Genomic DNA, 13,859 nt, shown 5'->3' with positions numbered 1-13,859 from the left:
TAAAGTAGGACGCCATATATTATTAACAGATTCATACATAGTAAAACTATAAAAACACATACTAAAACCTTTGGGGCTTTCGGATGCTTCTGTGGGGGGAGAGGGGAAACAGATTTGGTTAGGGGCTGGCTTCTATTAAATCTGTGAGTTGTACATGGTGTCTGTGTTGCTGTTTTCTCTACTTTTCTATATGTTTGGAATGTATAATCTTTTTTACTATGAGGATTCAGATCAAGTAGTCCCTTTGAACTTCGGAGTTCCACAATGTCAGGTAAGAGAAGGGTGTCTCTGACCTCAGTAATCACATCTTCTGTTCCTCCTTTAGGAATGTTCCTGGCTGATATCATTGAGAAATACTTTGTTTCCCCAACCCTATTCCGAGTCATTAGATTGGCCCGAATTGGGCGCATCTTGCGTCTGATCAAAGGCGCCAAAGGGATTCGTACCCTGCTGTTCGCCTTAATGATGTCCTTGCCTGCCCTGTTCAACATCGGCCTCCTGCTCTTCCTTGTCATGTTCATCTTCTCTATCTTTGGGATGTCCAATTTCGCATATGTGAAGCACGAGGCTGGCATTGACGACATGTTCAACTTTGAGACATTCGGCAACAGCATGATCTGCCTGTTCCAGATCACGACCTCAGCTGGTTGGGATGGCCTCCTGCTGCCAATCCTAAACCGTCCCCCTGACTGCAGCCTGGACAAGGAGCACCCAGGGAGTGGCTTCAAGGGGGACTGTGGGAACCCTTCAGTGGGCATCTTCTTCTTCGTCAGCTACATCATCATCTCCTTTCTGATTGTGGTGAACATGTACATTGCTATCATCCTGGAGAACTTCAGTGTAGCCACAGAAGAAAGTGCTGACCCTCTGAGTGAGGATGACTTTGAGACCTTCTATGAGATCTGGGAAAAGTTTGACCCTGACGCCACCCAGTTCATTGAGTACTGTAAGCTGGCAGACTTTGCAGATGCCCTCGAGCATCCTCTCCGAGTGCCCAAGCCCAACACCATTGAGCTCATCGCCATGGATCTGCCCATGGTGAGTGGTGATCGAATCCACTGCTTGGACATCCTTTTCGCCTTCACCAAGCGGGTCCTGGGAGACAGCGGGGAGTTGGACATCCTGCGGCAGCAGATGGAGGAGCGGTTCGTGGCATCCAATCCTTCCAAAGTGTCTTATGAGCCCATCACAACCACACTGCGGCGCAAGCAGGAAGAGGTGTGTGCAGTGGTCCTGCAGCGCGCCTACCGGGGGCATCTGGCTAGACGAGGCTTCATCTGCAAAAAGATGACTTCCAATAAGCTGGAGAACGGAGGCACACACCGTGAGAAAAAAGAGAGCACCCCATCTACAGCCTCCCTCCCCTCCTATGACAGCGTAACAAAACCTGATAAGGAGAAGCAGCAACAGCGGGCAGAGGAAGGAAGAAGGGAAAAAGCCAAAAGACAGAAAGAGGTCCGAGAGTCCAAGTGTTAGAGGAGAGCAAAAATGAAATCCCATACTAAAACTCGCAAGTGAAAGATTGTTTACAAACTTCCTGAGTCTTACCAATGCAGAACAGCTGTGGAGACACTGTAACTTGAAGATCTATACCAAACGTAGTCTGCTTATCATGTGACATGGTTGCATCTTGAGCAGTGACCTGCCGAGGGCAAAGGGCCCTGCTCCCTGGACTCACGGATTTTCTATTGCTTGGGCAGGTGGTTACTGCATGTTCCACATTCAGTCAATGCAACTTAGGACTAAACTAACAGGATACAAAAAACAGAGGAGGCTGCTGGGACCAGCAGATTTCCGTTGCAGCCAAATGGATTTTATTTTTTCATTTGTTGAGTCTCAGAAGCAGAAAGTATCACTTTAAAAGTTTGTTTGTTCATGCAAACTATATTTGCATTCTTACATTAGTTAAGCTAAGCAGCAAAAAGAAACACGCGCACACACACACTCACACGGTCACATTTAGCCTACGTCATTAATTGTCAGTTTCTTTGACATAAACTGCATCTTCTCCTCATGGGCTTCACATGGTTTGGAGATGGGTGGGGGAAACAATCAGGTTTTTTTCAGGCTAAGGAGGACTTGCTCAGGCCAATTCCAAATATTGTGCTCGTTCAATGCGTAGAAATGATTTGCATGATGGCATGCTGTGATCAGAAGTCATGCATGAGATCCATACACCACAGGACACTACTAATCCTGTCCCCTGCATTGGGTTAGCCTTTGGACAGGACCCAGCCCTGCACTGTTCACTGTATTTGGAGAAATGGTAAGAGTTCCATACCGGCTGCGATTCTTTGAGTTCTTTAGAAGTCGTTCGTACACCTCTGGGTAGGAAAACATAACTAAGCAATTGACCACCACCAACAACAAAAACAAACCCAGCCCAACAAGCAGATGGATCCGTTGTGTGTACATGTTTAACAGACATCTCTAACATACAGCCATTGCTGCATATTTTGCAAGATGAACTATTTTAATGCTGCTCTGTCCAGTACATGGGGAGACTTTGGCCCCGAATGGCTTGTACTATTAACGTCACTGTAAAACCAAAGCTGAGGGCTAAAAACAAAACAAAACAAAACAAAACAACAAAAAGTTCATTTGTATCTTGCAATATTTATGATGATTGTTTAGCCTTTATACGGGAGAACTGACACTTGGAGTAGAGATAAGAGTGCTATTCAGAGTAGCATGTTATTTTTACGGGCATATGGGGGACCTTAAAGCCAACCTTTCTTTGGGGTTATGGGGTGCTCACTTCATTCAGTGTCATGTCTTTCTGCATTGTGGCTTTCTCTGGGTTTGGGTCAACATGGAGAGGGGTTCGGATATTTTGCACTGGCCTCTCCAGCGGAGAGCTTGTCACAAGCTGCCACCCGAGTGATTCCTTCTGCTTGCTTCATACTCCTCCACAAGCAGGGCTTCCCTTCTCAGCTGTCCAGGGCTGGGTGGGGGCAACAGCATTGCTTGGGGTATGGCTGTGGGCTCTTCCATTTATGATTAGAATAATAGTCCCTAGCAGGACCTGAGGTAGAAATAGAACTGCCTCTGCACCAAGCCCATTTGGCTTTGTTACTGCACTACTTTTCCTGAGAAACCGACTCAGTATTCATTCTTCAGGGCTGCCCAGCTGCCCCTGGCATCACCCTTTCAGCTCACCTTGCTCTCTGCTTTGTTATCTGCCCATTACCACTGCAGGGTGGCTGCTGGGGGAGTGTCATTCCATCTCCTGCTTTATGAGAGACAGTTCTTAGTCCAGGGTATCTCACCTGAACACCGGGTGTCAAAGCCAAGATGCTGCAGTTGAAGGTGTCAGGAAGTCTGTTTGAAGAGTGAGGAAAGACTTTTGCGTGTGAACCAAATCAACACAGATCCTCCCTGAGCATTGAGTAGAGGGAAAAGAACAACCCATCATCAGACACACCAATCTGCCTTGCAGTAGAAGCACTTTGGATGTAAACTCACAGTCCACTTGACTAGTTTTGCATAGAACACACCACAGCCAGTCAGTGAGCAGAGCTTTGTATCTCATTGGACTGGTAGAGACTGTCCAGCTCTCCTAAGCCTGCTTCTGTGGCACCATCGTGTGGTCCACACCTCACCCAAGACCAGCTCGAGAAGGTGTGTCTCAGTGCCCTGCTAACAGCTAGGACGAATGTATAGAACCACGTACAGGCAATGTTGTAAACAGCACAAAATGGAAGCTGACGTGTGTGGTTATTCTTTTTAAGAGAATTATAAATACTGTAATATATAATTTTATTTTATTGGCATGCCTTTTGTAAATACAAATTATTAACTTATTAAATAGGAAATGGCTTCTGGCTTATGCCATTGTCATGTTTATTTTTATTTTTTATACTTTCCTTTCTTCTTAGAACTTAGATGCTATCAGCCAATGTACATCCCCAACCAGACAGACAGACAAAAAATTTTTTATTGCTAATGGTCTTTTCCAAAACAACACAAAATATATATTTTTGTTCCAATGTGCAATAAATTCTAACCACTTCTATGCAAGATTTGGCTAAACTTAATAGTTGTTCTTAGGTCTTGAGATGGGCAACAGCTATCAGATCACGGTAGGTATACCAAGCACCATGCTCGTGATGTCATTAAGCTACTAGAGCCTAGATCTGACCTTCCTCCTCCCCCCAGCTCCCGACCCAGCCCTGCAGGCTGCCTCCTCAGTAGCACATGGGCCCTGGCCTCTGACACCCATCTCCAGCTTTGTAGGAAAGAAGCCACCTCTCTGCTTGCTCTCGTTTCCCTCTTTTAAACTCTTCCTACATGTCGCTCCCCCACCCAGCCACGCCCTTCCTCTCTCACCATCCTGCTCCACCTTCTTTGGTAGTAAATGACACCATCACCAGCAGCTCACAACTGCAGTTAACAGGCATTGAACCTAAAGAATCAGCATCCTCACTGAGTGAGCAAATGGCCACGCTTTGCCAAATATTCACGAAGCCAATCAAAGAGCAGCAGCAGCCACAGTACCACTGCGCATATATATAGAGATATATAAATATATAAATATTTATTTTTTGTAGTCGGGTCCTTGGTGCAGTATTTATATTCCACAATCCACCTTTAAAAAAAGAAAAAAAAAAAAAAAGACAAAAAGTAAGAAGTTATGTGATGCTGTTGATTTAAAACGCAGAGCCAAAGCCCCTCCGCTGCTGGTTTATGTGAAGACCCTCCCCTCGTCCTTGACCTCCTTGTGGCTTAGGGTGAAGAGGCTGGGAAGCCTAAAATAGAGGGTGAGGGCAGGAAAACTCAAGTCCATATGGCCTGCTCTCACTGTCTCTCTGTGAACCGCTCGGGCACCCAGAGCTGGCTGGGCAGAGGGCGCCACAGTGCCCAGAGCACTTCTTTCATTTTTTCGCCACAACCAATGTAAACTGTAAAAGACCAATAGTGTATTAGTGACTGCATGGAGGCCAACGCTGCCCTAAATGAGACGTGATTCAAAAAAACAACAAAAAAAACACCAATCACTACTATAAACCAAAAGGAAACAATAAAAATGACCCTTTTTACCACATGAGGGAAGCCTGTCTTGGTGTGTGTTTGTTGCTTGACTTTCCCAATTCTTGAGTTCTGGGAGGGATCTGGGAACTGGGATCCTGGCACATTAGAGGAAAGGAAGGGAAGGGAGGTGGGGAATCAGGGCCTTTCCCTATTCTGGCTAAGTAGAGACTACAGAGAAAAGCCAGGTCCTAACCTCCCAGGTCCCTGCGTGCCCACTGCACGTGGCATTACTCCCTTGGGATGGAACTTACAGGCCCATAAGACCCCTTCCACACCAAACTTACCCAGTGGAGCCCCAGAGATGACTTCGGCCAACCCAGCTGGACTGGCCTTCTGCTTTGTCCATCAATATGGTTTAACCAAAATGCCCCCATTTCCCAAAGCTACGGCAAGCACGCTGCCCAGCAGCTTCCACTCTGCTAGCTGGCACTGGGCCCTGCCCTTCATCCACCCCCATTGTTTGGCCAACAGATTAGGGCTGTCCCCTTCACATTTGTGCAAGGGAGGGGTCACCCCTCGGGGACATCCCTCTTTAGGCCATGTCTCGTGGTCTAGGAACACTCAGGAGGATCTTGAAGTGCCCACTCTAATCCACTCCAGTAGCTGAACCTGGAGAGAAGGCTGGTAGGTCAGTCCCCACCCTTGTCCCTCAGCCCCAGCCTCCAGTCCTGCTGTGGAGGTGTTTGCCATGATTAGGACTTTGTAACTTGAGTCCTGGCATCCTCTGTAACAATGCCTCTTTCTTTCCTCAGATGTTGCCCAAAGTTTTGCAAAAAGTTTCATTCATTTTCAGGTACCCCCCACCCCCTAAAGAATCAGCTGCAACTAGTCAGCCAGGGGGCCATCAGGAGAGAAGAGGGAGTCTGGCATGGAAGAGGCCCAAGATTTGCACAAGAGTCTGGGCTGTGGCTTTGCTCTTTGCATCTTGGGATCTCTTTTCAAGACTGCCAAGACTTCCTTCAGTAAAATGCTCCTGAGGCACCCCTGCCCCTGCAACTTGCCCCCACTGCTGTTTGCTGTACATAGAGGCTAAGTGGGGTGGAGCGGGCAGGTATGCACGTGTGTGTGTGCGAAGAATGTATATAGGTAAAGGGGAGTGTGGTTCAGTGGTTACAGAAAAGGGACAGAACAGAACTCTGTTCCATCCCTAGTTTGACCGCTGGCTCGCTGTGTGGCCTTGGGCAAGTCACTTAACCTCTCTGTGCCTCAGTTTCCCCATCTGTAAAATGGGGATAATAATACTGACCTACCTCACAGGGGTGTTGTGAGGCTTTAACTAAATGTTTTGTAACGCGTTCTGAGATACAGAGACAAAGGCGCCAGGGAAGGGTGAAGTATTCTTTGGACCTAAGGTGAAATAGTACCATAAACGCTGCTATTCTGAGAGCCATTTTAAAGTGCACTGCTCCCCCCATCCCCCCTTCTCATCACCAGGACAGCAGGTCGTGAAATGTCTTTCCTTTCACTTGCTTCTGGGCTTTGTGAGTCTTCTAAGTGTCCCCCACCCGTATCTCTTTCCCTGCCCCCTCGACTTGTTCCCTGTTCTGTTTATGCGGAAATGGCAGAAATGCTTGAGAAATGAGAATGTGTAAGTGGATTGGAAGTTTATAGTCTGAAATTTCAATTTTACTTTGTACTGTACATCTTTTTACTTTAGAATTTGCAATAAAGGGTTACGTCGATCTTGTTTTCAACTCTCCTCTTGGACTGGCCTGTCATTTTTCATGGCTGTCTCCCTAAGCCCTGCAGCCTAGGTCCTTCTGGTTCACCTGGGCTGGGCCTCTTGGTGGGGTGGGGGTGGGGCTGTTCAAAAGTGGCTGGGAAAGGGCCAGGTTCCTGCTGGGCCTTCAGGAGGCCTTGTCTGAGTGGTGCTGAGTGTCCCACACTCCAGCAGGGCTGGGAACTGCACATCTTGTTCTGGTCCCCAAGGGTGCCTCAAACCTCCGTATGTGCCATCCTCTGAGGCGCAAACTTACAGGTCAGACAGCTCTGGGCCCCAAAACCCCACTATGGCACGAAGGAGTGATGCGCGATTTCCTGGCATGTAATGGAGAAACCCCTTCCTTTTTGAATTCTGAAGAGTGTATTTAATAGCACAGCGGGCACAGGGCTGGCACTCAGTAAGCCGTAGCTCTTGGCGGGAGGGTAGCTGCAGAGAGGGAAGAAAGGCTGGCCAGCACTGGGGACGCCCCACCATGCGACCCTGGCACCAGAGCCCGCGCCCGGAGCCAAGGCTGGCCATTTCCAACCATCTTACACCTGACCGCTCCCTCCACCGAGCGTCTGTAAACTTAGAAACGTAAAGTAGCCCTCGTGAGCGGTGCTCGCGGTTCACAGCGGCGGGCACTGGGGCGAGCGCCTGCCTGGCCGGGTCCGGGGCGGGAGCGGCTGTGTGTCCCAGCAGCCGGGCCCGCGGGGTCGCCGTCGCCGCCAGTGGTCCACAGCGTGAGCGCGACGAGCAGCGCCCCGGTGCCCAGCGCGCCGACGAAGCCGCTGAGGAGGCCGAGCGCCAGCGGCCCGGCCCAACCCGCGGGGCTGCGCTCGTACGGCGGCTGCGGCAGACGCTCCACGATCAGCTCCAGTTCGTCCCACTTGGGCGCGGGGCCTGCGGCGCGGCGGGAGCGGAGGGCTGGGGCTGCGGTCCGGGCGGGAGCCCGGGCCGGGGCGAGGGCCGCGGGAGGCAGGTAGCGCTGCCCGGTCCTACGCAGCTGCAGCGCCGCCTGCTGGTGGAGGGTTTTGCCCAGCTCTCGCGCCACGTCCGGGCGGCCGCTGCGTCGCAGGGCCCGGGCCACGCGGTCCCAAGACAGGGCGGGGGCCTGGGAGGCCAGCCAGGACGCCAGCGCCTCCCGACAGCGGTCGGAGGCCTCCCGGGGCTGGGTCGGCGCGTCCTTCGGCCCCTCCTCCGCGGACTGCGGGGCTCTCTCCCGCCGCCGCGGCTGCCCTAGGCCTCGCCTCCCCGGAGACCCCCGCGAGGGTGTGGGCGGCTCGGGCCGCGCCAGCCGGTCCTCGGAAAGCCGGGCCAGCTCGGCCTCCACGTTGGGCTCGGGCGCCTCTAGGAGCGTCCGGAAGTGGCTGCACTCCTCCGGGGTCAGCAGCTCCGCCAGGCGGACGGCCGCGTGAGGGCCCATGGCGTCCAGCGCGCCCGCAGGGGACAGCGCCCAGCCGCAGAGCACCAGGACCAGAGCCTGCGCCATCCCGGCCGCTGCGACCTGAGCAGGAGGGGCTCGGAATGCCCGGGGGCAGGGTGGCCCAGCGCTGGATTGTGGCAGCGCAGAGGCGGGAACGTTCCAGAATTGAAAGGTAGAATGTAGTCAGCCACAACGAGGGGAACACAGCTTTGAAACATTCGGGGTCTCCGTTAAGGGGTTCCCAACAACCCCCGACGAAGACCAGAAACGGGGAACCCGTGGGACTGGCTGGCCATAGCAGCTGTTGGGTGAGGCTCATGCCTGCAGTGCTAGGGGTCTGCCGTTTTATTGAAGGGTCTAACCCCCAAAATGCCTCAAACTTTGCAAATCCCCATTTCTTTTCATTAATTTACCATCCTTCGCCCTCCACCAGAAGCCCTAGCCCCCTGCTTACTATGGGCCCCCAAATCCAGTTAAGCCCAGATCCTCTCAGGATGCCCCAGTCGTTCCATCTTCCCATACCTGCTAGTCCAAAACTCACCTCCTCTGGATTAGACAAACTCCTGAGTCTCCCATCCCCACACACCACTTTATCCAACTGTGGGTCCTTCTCCTAAGGAGGCTTGACTATGGTTTTCCCCCAACTTGGCCCACAGTGTGGCCACTTGACTTTTATCATGGAAGCTGTTGTCTCATACCTTCTGGGAAGCCACACACACAATCCACATACATCTTCCGTCTATCTCCATAAGCACCTCTCAAGGACTCAAGTAGTGTGTGCATGGGTACACACACACACGCACGCACACGCACACGCGCGCACACACACACACACACACACACACACACACACACACACACACTGCAGCTCAGCCTTTTTACTATCTCAGCCATGAAACTGTGAGACCCACCCGCTGTCCCAATAGCGACTATTATGTTAATGTTCAAGGAAGGTTTGTTGACTCAAGTGTGTGAATTCTTGCAAATCAGTCCCCTGTCCACAGCCACTTACTTGTCCACCCACTCACCCACACTGAGGCTTCATTGTGAAGCAGCTCTTAAAGGGAACCCTCCCGCCTGATTTCTCCAGCCTCGTTTCCCTACTCCTGTCCCCATTTCATGCTCTTGTAAAGAACTACTGTTGGTGGCACAGACCCACATGGATGTGTCAACAATGTCCTTTCAGCCTCTACATTTTGCTGGCCTCTACCCTTCCTATCTGGGAAGGTTCCTGACACCACCACTGGTGGGGATCTTTCTTGAGCATTTTCTTCAGTGGTGTGTGGGTGCGTGTGTGTGCTGTGTGCATGCACGTATGTGCATGTTTGTGGAGGCCTGCGGCTAACATCAAAAGTCTTCCTCAATCACTCTCCACCGTATTCATTGAGGCCAGGTCTCTCAATTGAGCCCAAAGTGCACTGATATGGCTAGTCTGATTAGCCCCCTTACTCTGGGGTGTCCCATCTCTGCTTTCCAGGGGTTGGAATTACAGGTGCACTGCCACACCTACCCAGTATTTATGTGTGTGCTGGGGATCCAAAGTCTAGCCCTTACACTTGCATGGCAAACATTACCTGCTCAGCCATCTCCCCAGCTTTCCTGGGCATCCATGAATTTGTGTGTTCTACATTGGATCACTGTTCTAGATATAAGAGGATTTACTCAACAAAGATTTTTTTTTAAATTGTGTTTGCTTTTTGAAACAGGGTCTCACTATGCAGCCCTAGATGGCCTCCGTCTGAGAGATCTGCCTGTCTTTGCCTCTGGGGTGCTAGGATTAAAGGCATGCATACCACACAGTGCAACAAAATTTTTCAGTGACTTATGCATCAAGTAAGCATGTCAGCTATAAGAAATAGTCATATGCATCCCTCCCCCCAGCTCCTTTATCTAGTGTTTATAGATTGTATACTTATATGGTCTGTTTGGGGGATCTTTCTCACTACAGACTCTCAAGGGTTCTTTTATCACCTTTTTACTACCTACAATGTTTGCACACAGTAGATATCTGAGAAACTGAAGGGCATATCTGGACCTCCAAGAACCAAAATACGAAGTCTCTGAAGCCTAGAACAATACCCACATTCATCCTCCTAAAGCTGCTGCTGGCTTTGCCTCCTCCAAATGAGTTTGTCAAGCAGGGAGCCCGGCACACAGCTCCCCCTTGGAGCTGATGCCTTTTGGGTTGGTAGGTTGGTTGGTTTTGGTTTTTTGAGACAGGGTCTTCCTGTCACACCTGCTGGCCTGGAACTCCCTATATAGATCAGGCTGGCCTCGATCTCACAGAGATCCTCCTGCCTGTCTTCGAAGTGCTGAGATTAAAGGTGTGTGCCACCGGATGGCCTCTGGTGCATTTTGAACAGTCCCACTTAACAACAGTTAAGGACCTGAGAAAGTAATAGGTCTGAATAGGTCCACAGAGCTTTTTCAGAAAGCGTTCCTAGTTGTTTCCATCTCCATTTATCATGAGTTGTCAGAGATAAGCTGGGAATAGAAAGACAAAGAGCCCTGTGTGGCCTGAAACAGTGGAATTCAGCAGTCTCCACACCATGCCCTCTACCCACTTCCCTTCCACTCTGTGGAAGACAAGTATGACCCTCACCTCACCCACCCTGGGCTTCTGCCAGGTTCTGGAGGGCCCCTCTTTTGTTCACACACTGATTTGTTCATGCATTCATTCAACAAACATGTACATCCTTCTTTGCCCTCATACTTCAGGGTCTAGGGCTCTTCTTGTGTTGACCTCAGGGGCAAGCACTGGGCAGCCACTGGCTGTGTAGAGTGAATAAGAGACCCACAATAACTTTCTTCTGAAGGAAAAACACCCAATGCCACAGCCCAGGTGCTGACAGACCTGAATGCCCAAGTATTCTCAAGGACTCCCCAGATTCCACTACCCCCAAGAAATCCTCCGAATACCACATTATAGCTTTAATACTGTGTAACACTTTCTTTTAAAATACAGTCTCTTCTGAGGTAGACCACAACTGCAGAGCGTCATCAGACAGGAGATAAATAGATCCATGTACAACACACAGCAAAATGAGGTAGAAATGGTTACAGCTGAAGGAGAGGATCCCAACCCAACATGAGCAGAGGGAGTAGAGGGCCAGCGTGCCCTCCCCTGCCTCCCACCCCTGGATTCTTTGGTATGCCCCCCAACATTGCCAGGGCTGACCCACCCTGCCTCCCTGCCCCTTGACAATGAGGTAGGTGCTGCAGCTGGGGGCTGTCTTGTGCAAAGCTCCCAAGCCTGGGAACAGAAAGGGCCCAGCAAAGGAAGTGTGGGAACCCTGGGGCTTGGTCCATGAGGTCCTACCCCCCACCCCCGGAGCTGCTGCCTCTTGGAGAGCTGGGATCCCCACTCCACCTCCCTGACCCTCTACCCACCCACCCCATACACACACCTGAGAAAACATATTTGTTCCATGTTCTGGCCAAGGGTCTTTCATAGCAACACCCTGTGGCCACTTGCTCTGAGACATCAAGTTCTACACTTGGTCAGCTGGCTCCAGAGAGGGTCAGAGAAACAAGGATGAAGGGGACACAGCAGCTTTCAGGTTCGCACGCCTAGGCTTAGCACCTTGCCCTCAGCATGCTGGGCCCCTGCTGTGCCTCTTGTGCTACCTCCCTTTCTAGAGTGTGAGAACTAGGAGCTGTAGGGGCAGGCAGAGGGGCTAGGGTGGGACAAAGAAGGGGGTGTCCCTTCTTTGGATGAAATAGCAAAGATTGTGAAATGGGCTGAGGGGCCAAACAGCTGAAGCCCATGGAGTGAAATGAGTACGAGGAGAGCCATATGGTTTGCAGAGATGGGCTGAACCTGCTGGGAAGATGTCAGGGGAAAGGCCGTGTCTTCTCAAGGCCTTTCAGTTGTAGACCTAGCACTCTGGGGAACATGTAAACACTTCCCACAGAAGCTTCTCCAGGGCCATGCTTTCCTTCCTGGCAGTTTCCAGCAGAGCAGGTGGCCTGACCCCTAGTAGTCAATTTTGTGCCTAGTAAGACCTTTTGTGGCCAGAAGACCTTCATGCCTGAGGGAATCCTCCTAGCCTAAATTATTGTGCACCTCTGACCAAGCAGATGTCCAGTGAGATCTGCCTCAGTCACCTCCGAGGCAAGAACTGGGCACAGACACCCCATCTCTGTGTAAGCTTCACAGGCAACCTGAAGCTGGGCTGGGGAGGAGGGCAATAAGAGACCAAGATGCACCCTCTGGAGTCCTGCCTCCTACTCTCACCCCCACCTCCTGCCTGTAAGCTAGGACCTGGGAAGAAAGCCCTGACAAATACATTCAGCTTCTGTCCCAGGAACAGCAGGTTTGAGTGCATGTCTGAGTCTTCCTCCACAGTCCCAAGTGTCTATGGTCTGGGAGAATTTGCTCGCCTGGAGTGGGGCTGGGGCAACAAGAGAGCAGCCAAGATCTAACATTCTTTCTGAGGTCAGTTTCTTCCTGAGTTGTCAAAAGAAAAACAGCAAATCCTACACATCTTACAAAAATAAGAGGCCTAAGATATTAACCTACATTTCTGGGACTTCCCCTCAAAAATAACCCCCCCTTCTTTGGGTGTTTTTTTTCCTTGTCCCCCCGTCCCCCAAAACCCAAGTTTTCAGCTGGGTAAAATACAGAGGGTGGGTGGGAGCTCCCTATTCCCTCTTCTCGGCTTGAGCCGCCAGAACTCCTGCCAAAAGACACTGCAGTATGAATGGGGAACAGAAGGCAGGGAGGGGTGTTAAACCGGGAGACACAGGGACACCACAGCCAACTGGACAGGGACAGAAGCACAGAGAGGGTGATAGATGGAAGGTGGGACAGGAGGGAGGAGCCCAAAAAAACCAGGGACAGTACAGGAGTGGGGGTCAGCGATAAAGCGACAGGAAAGAAAACTGAGCGACTAGTGAGAAAGCGGAGTGGGGGAGGAGAGTGCCATTCAGTGGGCAAGAAGACAAAAGGGCTGCGGCGAAAGAGTAGGAGTTCCTCAGGCCAGAGTTCCAGCCCATGTCCGATGTGCCCGGTCGACCGGGCGGAGATGGCGAGCTTCCCGTCCACAATAAATAGGAAAAAACCTGAGTACATGGCGCATATGGCATCGATCTGCCCAGCAGAAGCATTTTCCTTCCCATAAAAAACATCCACCGGCAGAACCCTCCCCTCGAGCACCCCACATCCATCACTCCTTTGGCCAAGGACATTCCCGCAGGCGGGGGGCCAGAGGCCCGCGGCCTCCCCGCAGCCATCAGTGTCCAGAGCCGTACACTTTGTCCCACTCCACGAACGAGTCCAGCTCCTTGGGGGAGGCCCGAGGGCCCACCTTGGCTAGAGCGGCCTCCAGGTCTTTGTAGGAGAGGGGGCGCTGCAGCCCGGGGAGACCCGCTCCGGCGGCGGCCTGCTGGCACAGCTGCCCCAGTTCGCCCCCGGAGAAGCCCTGGGTGCCCTGCACTAGGGCCGCGAGCTCCCGCTCGCTCAGCGCGCAGCCCTGCTGGGCCAACGCCCTCTGCAGGATCTGCCCGCGGGCCGGGCCGTCGGGCAGCGCCACGTAGAAGCGCAGCGTGAAGCGCCGGCGAGTCGCTTCGTCCAGAGCCGCGGGCCGGGCAGTAGTGCCCACCACCAGCACGCCGTCGGCTCGCGCGCCGCAGCCGCCGTCCAGGCAGGCCAGCAGCGGCGCCTGCAGCGAGGCTAAGGCGCCGTCGTCCCGCGCGGGC

General features: G+C 52.0%; 3 protein-coding genes across 3 annotated transcripts in view; 1 reads left to right on the top strand and 2 right to left on the bottom strand.

Annotated features, from left to right (window-relative positions):
* The window catches only part of Scn8a (sodium voltage-gated channel alpha subunit 8), a 196,068-nt gene extending 189,338 nt beyond the window's left edge, over positions 1 to 6,730 (top strand). The window contains exon 28 of the mRNA XM_008840003.3: positions 326 to 6,730. Coding sequence (XP_008838225.1) covers positions 326 to 1,476 — 1,151 coding nt within the window. The 3' untranslated portion in view covers positions 1,477 to 6,730. The remainder of the gene's footprint in view (positions 1 to 325) is intronic.
* A 592-nt stretch (positions 6,731 to 7,322) lies between these two features.
* Positions 7,323 to 8,225, bottom strand: LOC115071523 (uncharacterized protein C12orf81-like). Its single transcript, XM_029566896.1, has one exon. It carries the CDS (start codon positions 8,223 to 8,225, stop codon positions 7,323 to 7,325), a length of 903 nt encoding a protein of 300 aa, XP_029422756.1.
* A 2,852-nt stretch (positions 8,226 to 11,077) lies between these two features.
* The window catches only part of Fignl2 (fidgetin like 2), a 31,494-nt gene continuing 28,712 nt past the window's right edge, over positions 11,078 to 13,859 (bottom strand). The window contains 1 exon segment of the mRNA XM_029566887.1: positions 11,078 to 13,859. Within this exon segment, the coding sequence (XP_029422747.1) occupies positions 13,394 to 13,859 (466 nt within the window). The 3' untranslated portion in view covers positions 11,078 to 13,393.

The sequence above is a fragment of the Nannospalax galili genome, unplaced genomic scaffold (genome assembly GCF_000622305.1).
Source record: "Nannospalax galili isolate Female #2095 unplaced genomic scaffold, S.galili_v1.0 scaffold979, whole genome shotgun sequence".
Taxonomy (NCBI): domain Eukaryota; kingdom Metazoa; phylum Chordata; class Mammalia; order Rodentia; family Spalacidae; genus Nannospalax; species Nannospalax galili.
This window is presented reverse-complemented; position numbering and strand designations above follow the sequence as displayed.